At 37.8% G+C, this 15,204-nt stretch overlaps 3 protein-coding genes across 5 annotated transcripts; all 3 read right to left on the bottom strand.

Moving 5' to 3' along the window:
• Positions 390–2,657, bottom strand: LOC18603560. Of its 2 annotated transcripts, XM_007035609.2 has the most exons (8): positions 2,332–2,657; positions 2,115–2,245; positions 1,921–1,998; positions 1,790–1,834; positions 1,659–1,703; positions 1,490–1,541; positions 1,211–1,307; positions 390–832 (listed from the first exon to the last, which is right to left on the bottom strand). In XM_007035609.2, exons 1-8 carry the CDS (start codon positions 2,624–2,626, stop codon positions 667–669), a joined length of 909 nt encoding a protein of 302 aa, XP_007035671.1. In that variant the 5' UTR covers positions 2,627–2,657; the 3' UTR covers positions 390–666. The 2 variants fall into 2 exon arrangements, with proteins under 2 accessions (XP_007035671.1, XP_017974212.1); XM_018118723.1 differs by lacking the exon at positions 1,921–1,998.
• On the bottom strand, positions 3,238–5,396 carry LOC18603559 (probable protein phosphatase 2C 41). Of its 2 annotated transcripts, none has more exons than XM_018118652.1 (6): positions 5,204–5,396; positions 4,704–5,024; positions 4,274–4,585; positions 4,073–4,190; positions 3,753–3,976; positions 3,238–3,629 (listed from the first exon to the last, which is right to left on the bottom strand). In XM_018118652.1, the coding sequence occupies exons 2-6, from the start codon at positions 4,947–4,949 to the stop codon at positions 3,396–3,398; spliced, it is 1,134 nt and encodes a 377-aa protein (XP_017974141.1). In that variant the 5' UTR covers positions 4,950–5,024; positions 5,204–5,396; the 3' UTR covers positions 3,238–3,395. The 2 variants fall into 2 exon arrangements, with proteins under 2 accessions (XP_017974141.1, XP_017974142.1); XM_018118653.1 differs by having other exon boundaries at positions 4,704–5,001; positions 5,204–5,390.
• LOC18603558 (phospholipase D zeta 1) lies at positions 6,997–15,163 on the bottom strand. The gene is made up of 20 exons (XM_018119954.1): positions 14,641–15,163; positions 14,412–14,513; positions 14,162–14,277; positions 13,930–14,071; positions 13,269–13,439; positions 12,531–12,704; positions 11,893–12,135; positions 11,674–11,790; positions 11,089–11,228; positions 10,828–10,977; positions 10,114–10,270; positions 9,529–10,038; positions 8,961–9,071; positions 8,711–8,857; positions 8,432–8,629; positions 8,192–8,293; positions 7,954–8,085; positions 7,767–7,832; positions 7,595–7,656; positions 6,997–7,505 (listed from the first exon to the last, which is right to left on the bottom strand). Exons 1-20 carry the CDS (start codon positions 14,872–14,874, stop codon positions 7,256–7,258), a joined length of 3,324 nt encoding a protein of 1,107 aa, XP_017975443.1. The 5' UTR covers positions 14,875–15,163; the 3' UTR covers positions 6,997–7,255.

The raw sequence follows: 15,204 nt of genomic DNA, 5'->3' as shown, positions 1-15,204 counted from the left end.
AACATAAGGAGCAAAGCTCGGTCTATAGATATTGCATGGGGATCCTAGAATGATCGTATCCTGTCCTGTCAGGGGTGGAGGGTGACTCGTCAATGATCGTATAGAGACGGCGGGTCGTGCCAACACCTTGTACATCGAACACACTCTTTCAAGGCGAGTGAGTTCTGCCCTACTTAGGTGGGACTTGCCCGTCAATTTTTGGAAGCCACGCCCCTTGGGGCTGGGCTCACAAACTTCCATAAAAACTTCCAAATATTTCCTGAAATGTAAAACTGGGCATTTTTGTAAAATTCCTTAAACCTCTAAAATTTCCGGATGTCTTCTTGGTAAGTCTCACATGGGAATTCGGCCAAAATCTTGAGTAAAAAGCTTGGGAAATAAGTCAGTGATATACTTCCAAGTTTTCTTCTCGATGTTAAGACTGTAGAAACAGGATTCAATTCCCACCTCAAAGACATAAGAATACTTTGAACGATAACTTGGAAAGTTATACAATCAACCCTGTTTAGTTTGGCCCCTAGGCCAGTTGAAGGGGGCAACAATGAAGCAAAGAACGATTTCATTGAAACAATTTTCTTTTGGCGGTCAGCACCAAAATATGGTTGCAGCTTGTAATGGCAAAATGCAACAGCCTTTCAAAGGGATAGCCTGTCAATTTGTTTTATATTAACCACCATAGCGAGATTTGAGAGATTCCGGAGGCTCCTCTTCCATGATGCCTGATCCCGTTGTTGCCAAATATGTTCGGATGGTGGTTGTTCGGTCCCCGAGAAAAGTATGATCCACAAAGTTGTTGTAGGCAACATCACTAAGATTCTTAGCTGCCAATACACTGGAGTATAACAAATCAATGCATTAGTATCAGTAGTTATAAATAGCATAGCAAGATAGAACAGATGAGCAATTCTATGCACCTAGTCCTACCAGAACACTCAGTGCATAGGAAATCCATGAATATTTTCTTGGATACTAATTCATATGACCGTATGCTGACATTCATTGAATCAAACATCAAAGCATTAAGGATATAAAAGGGTTCCGATGGCTTTATGAACAATCTCGAAACTAAGCAGTGAGCTAATTATTTGCTAATGGATTGACAACTCACTACTTTCTCCAAAATGGCATTGTGTTACTTACTCAACACAAGGGTTATACGGTTGTAAGATTACAGAATAAGATGTGCATTCATAGAAAAATCAGTACATACCAGTGTCTGAGATAAACACGGCATGGCAAGATATCATCTCGCCAAATCTTATCGATGTTGTATCGACCATAATGCTGGCAATAAATGTCCTTACTTCCTGTGCAAAGATACAAGCTTTTGTTACAAACACCATTGAAGCACTATCAAGAACTAATAACAATCCATCCTTTATTTGAAGCACTATCAAGAACTAATAACAATCCATCCTTTCTTTCCCTCACAATCACAGAGTCACATGCACCCACCATAACTGTAATATCAGTGAAGTCAAGAAGCTACCTTTGCATCTAATTTGAAAGAATTCCTCATCACTATAACGAGCGCAAAGCACCTGCGTTGATATCCCAAACAAAAATAAACCAAAAAAAAAAACTGAGAACTCAACCTAACATATAAACCCTTTGATCATAATGCCATGAAAAGAAGTAATTAATCAAATTTCACACACCGCAGGATTGGAAAAGGGCTCCCCATCAAGTGTTTCAGGCAAGACCTGTAAGAGAAACAAGGAAATCCACAATAACCATTGAAGCAATAAAATGGATAGCCAAGCATGAAACCAAGTACCAAGGAACTTACAGCTAGAAATCGGAACTCGAGTTCCCTTTCCATGAAAGCTGAAATCTGACTTACAGAGCAACACATATATGTAGAAGATGAAATCTTTCAGCTCAAATATTCAAAATTTTGAAAAAAGAAGAAAGAAACACCTCCGATTTTTGAATCTCAAATACTGTAACAATGAGGGTCTCCCCTTCACAAGGCTCTACACTTAAGCTTGATATCTCCTGAAATTAATTACATCAAAGTTCAACTTGTTCCACCTAAAATTGTTCCAAATAAGTAGGAAATGATATTAAGTCATTTTCATCGTTTTCTCAGCAACCAAACATAGGATAAAAACCTTGGTTTCTAGCTTGGCGATGCCGCGGTCAAAGAAAATTGGAGCGACGTGAGCGAAAACGCGCCTAAATCCGTTCAAATTCGCCACTCTGAAGTTTAACAGATTCGGAAACGTACTTCTTGCGCTCCGTTCTGCTCTCGAGAATCAATAAAGCGATGATCAATGAATCGTGGTGACGATCATCAAAACGATTGGTAGCTTAAGTAACTGTACGTACCGGAGAGGAGGGAACCGAAGCCGCATATAGAGATGTGACCGCTCGGTGACAGGAGCTTCTCGAAATCGGACAAGTCGTCGAGCTGAGTCAGCTCTGGTTGAGTCTCGGCGAGTTTCGAGTTGGAGTTCATTATCGGAGAAGGTATCCGGAGAAATTTACGGCGGGCGGTGAAGGAAGAGGTTGGGGTCAAGAAAGAGATCGGACAGAGAGTGGTGGCGCGTAAACTAAACGCGCGGATACACGGGAGTGTGGGTGGATGCGAGAGAGGGAGAGAGAGAAAGAGAGAATTGGACATGGGAGAGAGGCCGAGAGCGAGATGGCATGGACTTTGGAGCTTATGTTGAGACGGGCCGACGGCCCATTTTTGATTGGTCAAAGTTGGCAATTGGACAAAGGATAGGGGTGTTTTTGTCAATTCGAAGTAGAACAGAAGTCACGTGACGGGCTCGTGAATACAATATTACACCTTTAACATTCTTCTTTGGTCAAATTTATTAATATTCTTATTCCGATAAATAAATATTTATAATTTGAAAAGATTTATAAATTTTTATTATTATATATTTATGATGTGACATTATATGCTTGAATAATAATTTATAAATATTATACATTATGTCACGAAATCATTATTTTTTTTAAAAATTAATTTGACAGTGTATAACATCCATATTTATAAATATTTTTAAAAATTACTTTGCTTGCCTTTCATTTAAAGGTGTTTGACGTGAATCGTATTTGTTTTCAAACCACTTTATCACGAGATCATTACGTTCTTTTCAAAAAATTAACTTGATAAGATGTGTAACGTTTACGTTTATAAATTTTTCAGAATCTCTTATTTATTTTATATGATATGAAATTAAGTACTTAACGTGACATAATGTATCTCGTATTATTGAGAGATTGAATGAAAGTTGGATCTTCATTTGAAACTTTAAGCATCTGCTGGGGCAGATGCAGCTTATGAGCTCTTTCGAACATGTTTACATCCATACACAATATGCTACAATAGAGCTAACAGATAGAATCACCTAAATAGAAAGGCAATGGCCAACAAGCAGTTAGGCAAGTTTCTTCATTCCAGCCTTTTTGGAGGCCTTGACGAGGTTGACCTCTCGAGACAACGTGGGGTGAAAGAAAAGGCAGATAGCCGACATGTCATCCATGGCAATGCCTCTTTTCTTATATTTCCATGCTCGGATGGCACATTGAACCAGTCTTTTGGCTGATTTTTCCCTATCTTCTGCTGAAGAAACAATCTCCACTGCTTCTCGGTTGGAAACAACATCCCACACCTAAGCAGAATATCCCAAAAAAAAAGGAAAAACCATGGGTGATTACTCGCTCTTCTTTGACTACAAGGCAAAAGAAAATGAGAAGGAAAGAGAAAGGGAGCTGCCATGGAAGAAGGTGCATACCCCATCTGTTGCTAAAATGACAAATTGGTCTTTGCTTGTTATGTTTCTTTGGGTCACATCAGGCACAGAAATGAGCCCAAACTCTTTGACACAGTAGTCACCGAAGGCTCTTGATAGAGCTAGCCCTGGTGTGTTCCCATTAGGCATCCAGACCCTGTACACCCCGGGTTCATCTCCTAAACAAAAGACTCGACCCTTCGACTGTGTTATCCTTTCAGCCTCCTCTGTTAGCATCAACATAATCAAGAAATAAGATCCTTAAAAGCTGTGAGAAAAAGGGTCCTAGCTAAATCATAGGGAGAAATGGAGAGAGTCCTAACCAGGGATGTTAGGCTTGAAGTCAACTGTAAGCTGGAGTGGTACCAAATTGCCATCATCTGAGGTGGTTGCCAGGACCGCCCGACAATCCCCAACATTTGCTATTACAAGATGTTCACCCTAGAAATCCAACAGGAAGAAATTAGGTAGGTTCTTTATGAACAAAAAGAGAAATTATATATTGCTAACCTGTGTGTACCTACCTGTTTGATGATTGTCAAGGCAGTAGTCCCACTACGGAAAGAATCTATCCCAGGATGCTGCTTAAGCTCAAGGTCAATGTCAGCATAAGTTTTCAAGTAAGATTGCTTCCAGACATCAAACTGATGAATACTTCTGTTCAGTACTTCCGTGTCCAATTCCTGACCAAGGGAGGTCAAGGCAAGATTTTTCTGCCAGTGGCATAGTAAAGAAGGAGGCACTGATTCCCTAACCCTTTTGGCTACAACATGGCCCCAAGGTCCATGCCCATCAAAGATACCACAGAAGATCATGTCTTCTTGGCATCCAAATTCCTACAAAGGAAAAAACCATACTCATCAAATTAACCAGAAGGAACAACCCAAAAAACCAACAAAACAGCTCTTTACAATGTAAAGAAACTGATCTTTAAAAGTTTAGCTTTATATATACCTCCCAGACCACTGCGGAGTCCTGGTTGATTCCTTTCTGTCCTCTCTTGGAGCAGACGGAGGCAAAATTGCTCGACTTGATGGACTTGACTGTACCAGAGGAACTCCTCATCAGTTCATTCTTCTTCGCATCTTTGGCCATGGTTTCCGCTGCTTCTCTTCCAACATCCGTCTGACCACCATTCCTCCCTTTCTTGATCGAAACTGTTCTTGCCAATCCATCGAGAAATGATGGGATAAGCACCATCGCTTCTATTTTCTTGTTTCAGCCCCTTGATTCAACAAGCGAAAGACTCCTTCTGGTTTTACCAACAAAAGATGACTAAACATACAGAAAAATTTACCATCTCAGTTTTCTTTAACTGCATGAATACCTTTAAAGCTTTCCATTTTCCATTCAAAGAATTCATCTTTCATATCCCATAACTGACAGCCTAACTCTCCAAGAAATGTAGAATAAGAAAGAAAACGATCAACTCTATATATATCTATGTCATATACCTTGTTTTCCAGGGGTTTGATTCAATAAAACGATCAGCTATATGGCTGAAACCACACGATTCCTTGGTAACTCCGATGTCGATGGCCGGAATCTTGCGTCACCTGATTGAACCCGGCTGATTCTTGGAGAAGAAGAAGTCTCGAATTGCTTGTACTCCATTTGTTTTTGTCCAACAAAACTGCAAGCCTAGTGTACGTAAGTAATGTATATCTTCACAAAAAGCAAGCAGGGCATCAAAAGGACCAAAATGTCATTGATATTACTGCTGAATAATGCAAAAACAATGGGTAGTTTGGACATTTTGAAAAACAATTTCATACAAAACATAACATCATTAAGAATGTCAACAAGTAAGAAACTCGTTATTTTTTAAACATTCTACTTTAAAACTTATTATTTAATATTACATCGGAAGCTTAAAGATCGAAAACAAGATTGAAATTAAACTTTAAAGATTTCGATTAACAAGAATATACAATGAGAAGGTCGGTCAGAAGCTTATAAATTTTTTTTATGAACAAATCAATGAACAGTAATTAAATAAGATATTTTCATGGATGAAAATGGTTGGAGATAAAAATAGTATTAATCAAAGGAGTAGTTAATAGAAGCAGTGATTGTGAAAGCATTAGTACGTTAAAAATACGGAGATAACTAAATTAATAATGTTATGAGCCACTATGAATAAATTAATAGCATTTAAAAGAGAATGATAATTTTATTTTTTATTTTTCCAAGCCCCAACGAGAAACACCAAACACATGGCTGCCAGTTAGCCAGCCGAATTTAGGGACCATAGAGTGAGAGGCGTGATTGAGACCCTTAGAACAAAATTCACTGCTGGATTGAGAAAGTTGCTTTAATTTTACATAATTATATGTATCTAGATATTTTATGTTTAACGTAAAAATTCAATAAAATTTTTATATATTTAACGTATCATACGATATAATGTCTATTTTTATTATTCTATAATCATTTAAATTTTGCGATATCAGTTTGGTCAAGAAAATTTTATAATACCAAAATTTTTGTACCACGTACTAAATTTATTTGATAATAGTCTTTCCTACCACATAATAGTGGTGGGATGGACAATGATTCAGGAATGATTGTGGAATCCAAGCCCTGGGACCCAATTTCAGAGTACTAGATCTTGGTCCAAGAAGAGAAACAATGTCAAAATGTGAATATTGGAGAGTTGAGGAATAAACGAGAGAAAATAATAAAGATTTGTTGGAGCATAAAAAAATTGTTTGACCCAATGGTAAGTTGTTTTTGGATGTCTTTCTTCCAGCACAATAATTTGATGCTTCAATCGCCAATTTAAGAAAATGGTGGGGAGCTCGGTTAGGAATTCTGTAGTGGATGTTGTTTTCGTTGCCAGAAGTTTGTGGCCTTGGTTCAGCCGACACCCAGCATGCTCGAAAAGGAAAAGCAGTGACCCGAATTATTGTAGCTGATTGCATGCGGCACTTCCAAAATCTGTGGATGATTTGCAACTATCAGAATTGAACCCCTGTACAACGTTATCCCAAATGGATCCGAAACTTCGAGAGAAGGATTAACTCTGAAAACCGAGCATGGGATCCCAACCCCAAACTCCTCACCTGTACCGGGGGATGCATTGGGAACGGTCTCCTTCTAGAGACTTCTCAGACAAAAACCAATCGACTCAGAACGGATATAGACAAAGTCCTGTGATGGTCCTTGTGGATGTTCTTGCAAGGGGAAAAGCTTGTTTTTAACATCACTACGAGGGAGAAGATGAGAGAGCAAAGAAGCTTCAAGATGCAAGAGACAGTGTAGACATTTATACAGAATCTTCGTAGTTGAGAATAAATCAGAGATGTAAAAGTATGGTGTTGAATTTTATACAAAGAATGATTGAAATATACATTTTCTTAATGAAGTCAGCTTTCTCTTTTTCTCTCTATGATTTCTATGCAAATTTGTTAAAAAAATAAGAAGCAAATTTGTAAGAAAAAAAAAAAACAGAGGAATTTTATGCGATTGAAGCGAAAAAATGGGGCTTCGATAATCTCCCCCACTCAATGAAAAACTTGAGGAGATGCATAATATTCACTCTCATTAAACACAGGTCTTAAATCTTCTTTGCACATGAAATCCAAGGGGAAAGAAACAAGATGTCCTCGCACTGACTTTAATCTATCCATGGGGTCTGTTTTTCTGATATCTCCACTGTGATATGATTCTAATTTCTCAGGGGCTATTCCTAAATCGATCGTAGTGTGCCCAAGTCTTTCCTTCCAAAACATTATGCTTTGTCGGAGCGCAAGCCTGGCAAGTTCATCTCGTACATGGAGTTAGTGCAGTAATAGGGTAACCAAAGAGAAAAGGAAAGGAGTAAGAAAGATATGGAGTTGTACCTGGTATGTATGAGATCACTCGGGACACAGGAAAACACATCCTGGTAGATTGTTGTATTCATCTGTCATATAAATCATTCGATTTTTGTTACTTGGGAGTTAAAGAGTTACAGATGGTAATCCTTTTTATTCGAAATAATATGCATGTATCGGGTTATTGAGCAATTGTCACCTTTGCAGTTGCAACCCATATATCTTTATAACTCGAATCACTAATGGGATCGATTATTTGATTTATCTGAGGCGCACAACAAGGAAAAGGAAGAACAAATTTATCAGCTGAATGACACAAGACATTCTATAAAATCATGACTGGTCTGCCACTACAGCTAAAAATGGATGATGGATGGCTCACAAACCTCTCCTTGGTGAAGACCAAGATGTTCAGACCACAATGAGAGGCGAAGACTCAGAGCAAATTTTCCAGCCTTCCATGGATTTCCTCCCATCTGTGAATCAACTAGTTCTTTGTCTTCAATAAGCACAGCAATCTGAAATATCAGTTGTGACATCAAACATCTTGCAGATGTGATATGGATATGTCATATCTTAGTCAAGGGTATAAAAATGTGGAATTGTTCCATTATGCACTGATACCTCTGAATCTCTTGAGCCAAGTAAACTTCTATCGTTAATATTAGCTGATCCAATTAAGGCTGTAGAGTCATCAATTATCATGACTTTACTATGCACATATACCTGCAGATACAGAGGAACAAATAATTATCAAAAAATGTGCATGCTAAACTTTCTTTGATAAGTTGCTATGACATCTTATGCCACTGTAAAGAGAATTAAACAGAACTGGCAAATATTAGCATCAGTGCAAGAGAATACCGGACTGGTAGCGACAGGACCTCCATCAAAAAGTTCACCATATGCTCTAAGGCCATAGAAAGATATGTAATCATGAGTTTTAGGGCCAAGAAGATCATAAAGATTATGCAATATTGAATTCTGTCCTCTGCAAATGGTTCGATACTGCCAATGCATTATAGCTCTCACAGATGCTGCACCAGCATCATCAAGACCCCCCTGTTAAACTTAAAATTAGTCCAAACGTAATACTATTATCTGAAATCCCAAGTTAAAAGAGTATAGGCCAAAAATTAAAACCTGGAAACCAGGAAGCAGTGGTATGACAATAATAACCCTGAAACACTTCTTATCATTGAATGCCCGCATAATACGCCGGTATAATGCTTCTAACACGCGATTCTGAATAATTTCATCTCCTGAGAAGCCTGATATGAAAAATTGATTCTGGAAAAGTTGTGCAAGAATGAAACAAAGTAAGGAGAGTACATCATGTAATTACATGATTCATAATGAAATGCAAAGTAAAAGACTAAAAATCAGCATATACCTCTATATAAACAAAGTGTTCTGCTTTCTCAATAAGGGAGCAATAAGCACAGTGAATGCTCTCTTCTATTTGACTAGTTCCAGCCGACCACTGACTGACACTCCTTATAATCTGAAAATATAAAGCATCACTGATTGTCACTCCTTACAAGCTGAAAGTCTCATTTCAAATGAAAAGAAGGTCAAATAGAATGGTAGAAATAATGACAGATCACACTAATATCATCATTGCATCTACCCCAAACTAACTGCAGAGGATGGATAATAGTCCTTTCATTAGCAAAAGTTGAAAGCACATCAGGCATGGCTGCAAACGTATAGCACTCATGGTGTGATCCAATATTATGACCTGGATGATATTATTTTCTTGTCTCCTCCCCTCCCCCCCCACACACATATATTGTCTTCTAGCAGTACTTTATTGTCTACCAAAGTATATGACATGAATTTCAATGAATATGTGCTTTCGAAAATAAGACTAAGAAATAGGGATATCAAAATCCAGAAACATGAACCAATCTTATGAGGCAGATACAAATATTCAAAGTCTTAACGAGAATACAACCCACCTGACAACGGCATGAAGTACGTGGACCAACCTGTCCAGCATCATCCACAAAACCAACTTGATCACCCCGTTCCTGTGTTTCCCACCATTCTGGATCTGAAATTTTGTTTCCAGGCTGCCTTTTTACATCCAAAGATCTTTCCAAATGAAGATCCAAAGAGTCAAGGTCATCAACAAACCCTTTCATTGGTGTGTCTGCAACTGCTGGTTCTATTTTGGACTTTCGGAAAGCAAAAGAAGCACTTTTGCTTGCAGTAGAGTCCAGCCCATTCAACTTTGGAAACCCACTGAAATTATCCAACTCCTCAGCCTCTTGAGGCACAAGTAAAGGAATATCTTGTAAAGATGACCTAGAAGAAAAGGAATCCTGTCTTCTAATGCCTTTATTGTTGTCCTCAATATTCTTACTCTCAGAGTCAGTCTCTTTGCTTCTTCCCATATAATGTGGAATCACCATGTGCTGCTGAGGCATAAGTAGTGGAATTGCTTCCTCATATGGAGCTTTATTTCTCTGAAAGAAACACACACATCTTTGTTAAATAACAAAGTTAATACTGTGCATTACTAATTCTAAATATGTATGGACCTTGGCATAGTTCCAGCGCTGAACAAAATGTCGTGCTACATCGCGACAAGGTGGTCCCCAGAGCGCACAATGGACATCATGCCAAGGCATTCGAGGATATTTTTCTCGATCCAACTCATCTTTCATTGTATCTTCCCATGAATTTGGTTCAGATTCCCTGATGAAAATGAAGTTGCAAAATTTGTTACACATTTACTGCAAGCCAGCTTCAAACCAACTCATAATTACTCATAAGTCATAACCATGAATATTTACCCCTTTTTTTCAAGAACATAATAGTCTCGGAAAGGGGAGGTGGGGGGGAAGACGCACAATGGGCAAACACATACCCTTGAAGGGTTTGAAACTGATGATCTCTTTAAACAAACTTCAGAGTTACCCCATTGAACCATTCGAATTCAGCAAACTGTTGGGCAACTTCTATTCATGTACAAGCCTAAAACCTAAGCGCTAGATACTTTAAGCAGAAGCAAGTTGCCACTGCTATCAGCCAAAAAATCCAATCACAAATTGTAATTGTGTCTTTTTCTACTGTTCTATGGTAATATCACACTAAAACAGAATGGTGCATAAATTGAGCACATAAAAACTAATGATAACTGACAATTGATGAGTTCATCAAAGGCCAAAATGAATGGATAAGTCAAAATTCAGAATCAAAATTCTGAAAAATATTAATCAAACATTCAAAGGAGAATCTTGCTTAAAGCTTACCTTGGGTTATAGTAGTCTTTTCCAGGCCATACTAAGGGAGGATTATCACCCACCTTGTGCTCAAATGTGTCATACCGACCAAAGCATAAATCAAGTCCACCAATAAAGCAAATTTGGTTATCAACAATTACAAGTTTCTCATGGTGGGACCTATAGGTAAAAGAAATCCATATCAAAGTCAGAAAAGATCCAATATATTATAATGATAAAAGGTTACAACTAAAATGCCTGTACACACTCAATTATCCAAGCAATGCATACCATAGATAGACACCAGTAGAGAAATGGTCAGGATAACGCAATACCCTCACATTCTCATGAATGCCAAGAAGCTTTCTCTTGCTATAGACACTGTTAATTTTCAAAGCAAGAGCAACTTCTTTGTAGAGAAGGATGTATATCTGCAGTCATAGACATATTCAGATCATTCTTCAAGTAAATAATCAAAAACAAATTAGCTAACATTCAACTTTCTACATCAGGAGTCGACAGAAATCTATATAGTAGAGCAGATATTTAATTTGTTTTAAAAACATGAATGTAATAGTTAAATCAGGTTTGTAAAATTTAGATGGCTCCAAATAAAACCATAAGTCTTCAACCGTCAAACAGTGAATAAGCTCACTGAAAGACAAAATGGAATGCAAGAAAAAATGAGAAGCAATACATGGTTAACCCATCTACACCTTGATATCTGTGTCCAAATTCATGTACAGTTGTACACACAGCCATCAACAAGATGATATGTCTGATGAAGTAAAGGATTCAACATCCTTTTTTGATTTGCACAAAAATGAAACTTATTTATGGATTTCTTAGAAATAAATAAATGAAATATTACAATACCTGAACCCCTTGCTTGGCTTTGGCTTCCAGCAAAGCATCGAGCCTGGAGGATGCCAGCTCATGAAAAGGACGGCGTAGATACAATTCTGGGCAAAGCCACCAGCCACAAATAAATATCTGCATGAATCTTAAAATCATACAACAGCTTTTTATGCTAAAGAATAGAAAAACCAGTTTGCTTACAATCCATTTTGACCTGTAAGAGTAGAAAGGACAGACCTCTGATTTTGCCTCCTCAATTGACGAAGCTATAGCCTCAAAAGCCGCCCTACCATCAATGAACCATTGAGCCTGACTACCATCATCTGTCAAACCCCTTGGAGGAGCAAAAGAGCCAAAGCGATGAGGATGACACCAACCCTCAGGGGGCCTAAGCCCAGCATCATTAATAGCAGCAACCCAATCTTTAACTTTGGCACTACTCTTCGCTCTTAACCTTATGCTCCGGATTCCACATGTGACCTTTTGAAGTTCCCAATTATCTGTTAGAAAGTGAATTTCTCTAGATATATTCATCAGACATAAAACTTAACCCACCATTGTAGAGATAAATAATTCTTTTAATGTGTAGAAAGAAAACTTATACCCTCAATAAAATCTTCAATCCAAAAACCCAAAAATTTGTCTTAATCCTAAAGGTTGATGTCTAATGTGATGTTAATAATAGTTTAATGATCATGACCTTTAGGATTCAATATGTTTTTAAAATGGCAGAAATATCACCATAGGTTTCTAATTGAAGAACTATTTTAGTATGCATCTTACTTAAACTTTAACATGACTAGTAAAATGTAAATAATAATGTGCCCACCAGGGGGGAAATTTTCCACAGAACAAGCAGCACATATTCTACTGACCTTAAAAGCATGGCGTAAAGGATTACGTTCCTTTACTTCTGCCGCTAATGATACCCGGCCCTCACCATTACCATCTGAGGCTGGTAATACATCGAAAACAATTATGTCTAAAGGTTTAGTATCAAAAGGATCTCCCAGCAAGGCCAAGAATCCAGGTTTCAGTACAGCCCACACCTGTATACGATCATTAGACATGAGAATAGAAAAACACAGGTCAATTAAATAAACTAAAAATGTGAAAATATCCAAAATGATGGCAAAGGAGTGTTATATTATGCTCCAAACCAGAGAGCTATTGTCCATATGGCAAGAGAAAGGTACAACAAATCGAACATTTTCAGTAAGGTACAATCCAATAACACCAAAAAAACTAGACCAAAATTCGCAAGCATAAGAATCAATATATGACAACCATAATTCCATCTCAAAACTCTCTTCCCAAATCCTATAATTTTTTTTTAATTTAACCCATATCACCCATTAAGGACAGTAGGAGATTCCTATGCATATTCTCCAGAACTCAGCACAGCTGACCAAGTGATACCTCTTAAATTTAGATCCATGCTGAAGCACAAAAAAGGCACACTATTATGCCAGTTGTCCTCCTACCAAGAATATTTAGAGAGAGAAGAGAGGCAACTAGTACTTGCTGCACCACATGCAGGTGCAACATATGCTCTGAAACAAGTGCATTTAAGTTGAATATAGACTGAGCTTTCAGAAATGAGATCACACTACCTTTTGCCAATTGTCATTACAGCAACTGAACCAATGACATGCACAGCATCTATCAGAATCATCATTTTTTGCAATTTTTGGTAGATGCTTCACCATTACATAATCTTCCTTCAGCTTAGGGCCATACTCTGGTGAAAATGACAACTTTGAAACCTCCAAAAACTTGCAAACCTACAAGAAAATTGAGAGAGATACTAATACAATCAATAAAAAAGCACAAATTGAGCAAAAAAACTCAGAACATAAAATACATAGCAGTTAGTAACCACATTCCTAGTTCTAAGTTCTATATGTAAATCCATGGCACTTGAATTTAAGAACTCTGACTACGACTACATAATCATTTCAATTTCAATTTATTGACTTACATTTTACTGAACCAGCAATTAATAAGGTTCATCTACTTCATGATTCCATTGCATGAAAAAAAGGAAAGCTAAGTTGAATTTGATCATTTATTTTCAACACAAATACATGAGGGGAAATTCAGCACATCAATAGTAACTAAAGTAAAACTGAAATTACCTGGTTTATTTTCTAGGCATAGTAAAGTATACCAAAGAAAGGTCTAATACCTATGAAGATGCATGTAAATGAACACCAAATGATTGCCACGGACACATCATGCTATCACCATGTTGTGGAAAAGTCGAAGGCATACCTCTCGAGAGTTAACAATATCCATATTTCCAAGAAAGTGATTCAGATATTCTTTCATCGCAACCTTTGCTCTGTCAGACATAGAAGACTGCCTTCCCAAGGCTGGTCTAATAACTGGAAGAGCAGCACTTGAAGGAACATCTCTAAGTAGAACAAAAAAAAAAAGCAGTCATAAGCACGATGGGTTAAATTTTCTTTTCTATTATTTGAAATTTTGCGGTAATAACGATCACCTGTTTCTAGCGCTTTCATCATGATGTAAAGGAACAGCATCATCGTCTGGTTCATCATCATCTTGCACAACTGGCGTATGGTCTCCTATTCCTAGATTTTGAAGCCATTCTTTAACCTTTAATATAATAATAATATTCAGAGTGAAAACCACATCAAAATCCTAAACCTTAAGAAGTAAACAGTTATTAATAACAGAAATTTCAAATTGCAGCAAAAGCACAGATGATCATCGTCGTTTTCTCCACAGACCTGCTCTTGCTTCTCATGAATTTCTTCAATAAACAATCGTTTCTTCAAAGCAAAGTGTAAGTAAAAAACGTGTGAAGCTTTCTTTAATAACCGCCACTTAAACTGAAGAATCAAAACGCAGAAACGAGCATAAAAGCAAGTAAGATCGAACATATACTCAACTCGAATTGAAACTAACAAAGCAAATTTAGAAAGAATTGATTGAAGAAACGAAGAGACGAAAACTTGCTTGTTTGTATTGGAATTCGATGGTGTAAGATAAGAGCATGGGGCTGATATCGCCGGCGTCGGGTCTGGAGACGGAGACGATGGTGGCTTTAGGTAACTCATCGAAAATCCGAGTCGACTCAGGAGCGACACCTTGAGCGAACGAGAAGAACGACGACATCATCGACGGTAACGGCTCCGATTGCATCTGGTAGTACCGTGGTCCACCTTCGGACATCAATTGCTCCGACGCCATTTATATTAATTGATATTTCCGTTCGATCTGATAAAAATACTAAAAAAAGAAGATCGACTTCGAGAAAAAGAAATGGGAATTCAGATCCAGAGCTTCTGAGAGGAAGAGACAGGAGAGGGAGAGACGGAATTGGCCTTTTGAATGGTATTGTTTTTTGTCTTCGTTTGGAACGTAGAAATTAAATGAAAAATCTGTGCGACTGAATCTGGAAATTGTTTGTCGGGTTTTCCGGTTGGTCCGAAGTCTAAGACACGGACCATGTCTTTGAGGCGGTTTTAAGTATACATTATTTAATGCGCCCAAGTGATTATTGATTACGCCTCCATTCCT

This window comes from Theobroma cacao, chromosome 4 (assembly GCF_000208745.1).
Source record: "Theobroma cacao cultivar B97-61/B2 chromosome 4, Criollo_cocoa_genome_V2, whole genome shotgun sequence".
In the NCBI taxonomy this organism is placed as follows: Eukaryota; Viridiplantae; Streptophyta; class Magnoliopsida; order Malvales; family Malvaceae; genus Theobroma; species Theobroma cacao.
Note: the sequence above shows the minus strand (reverse complement) of the source record. Positions and strands in the feature narration are given on the sequence as shown.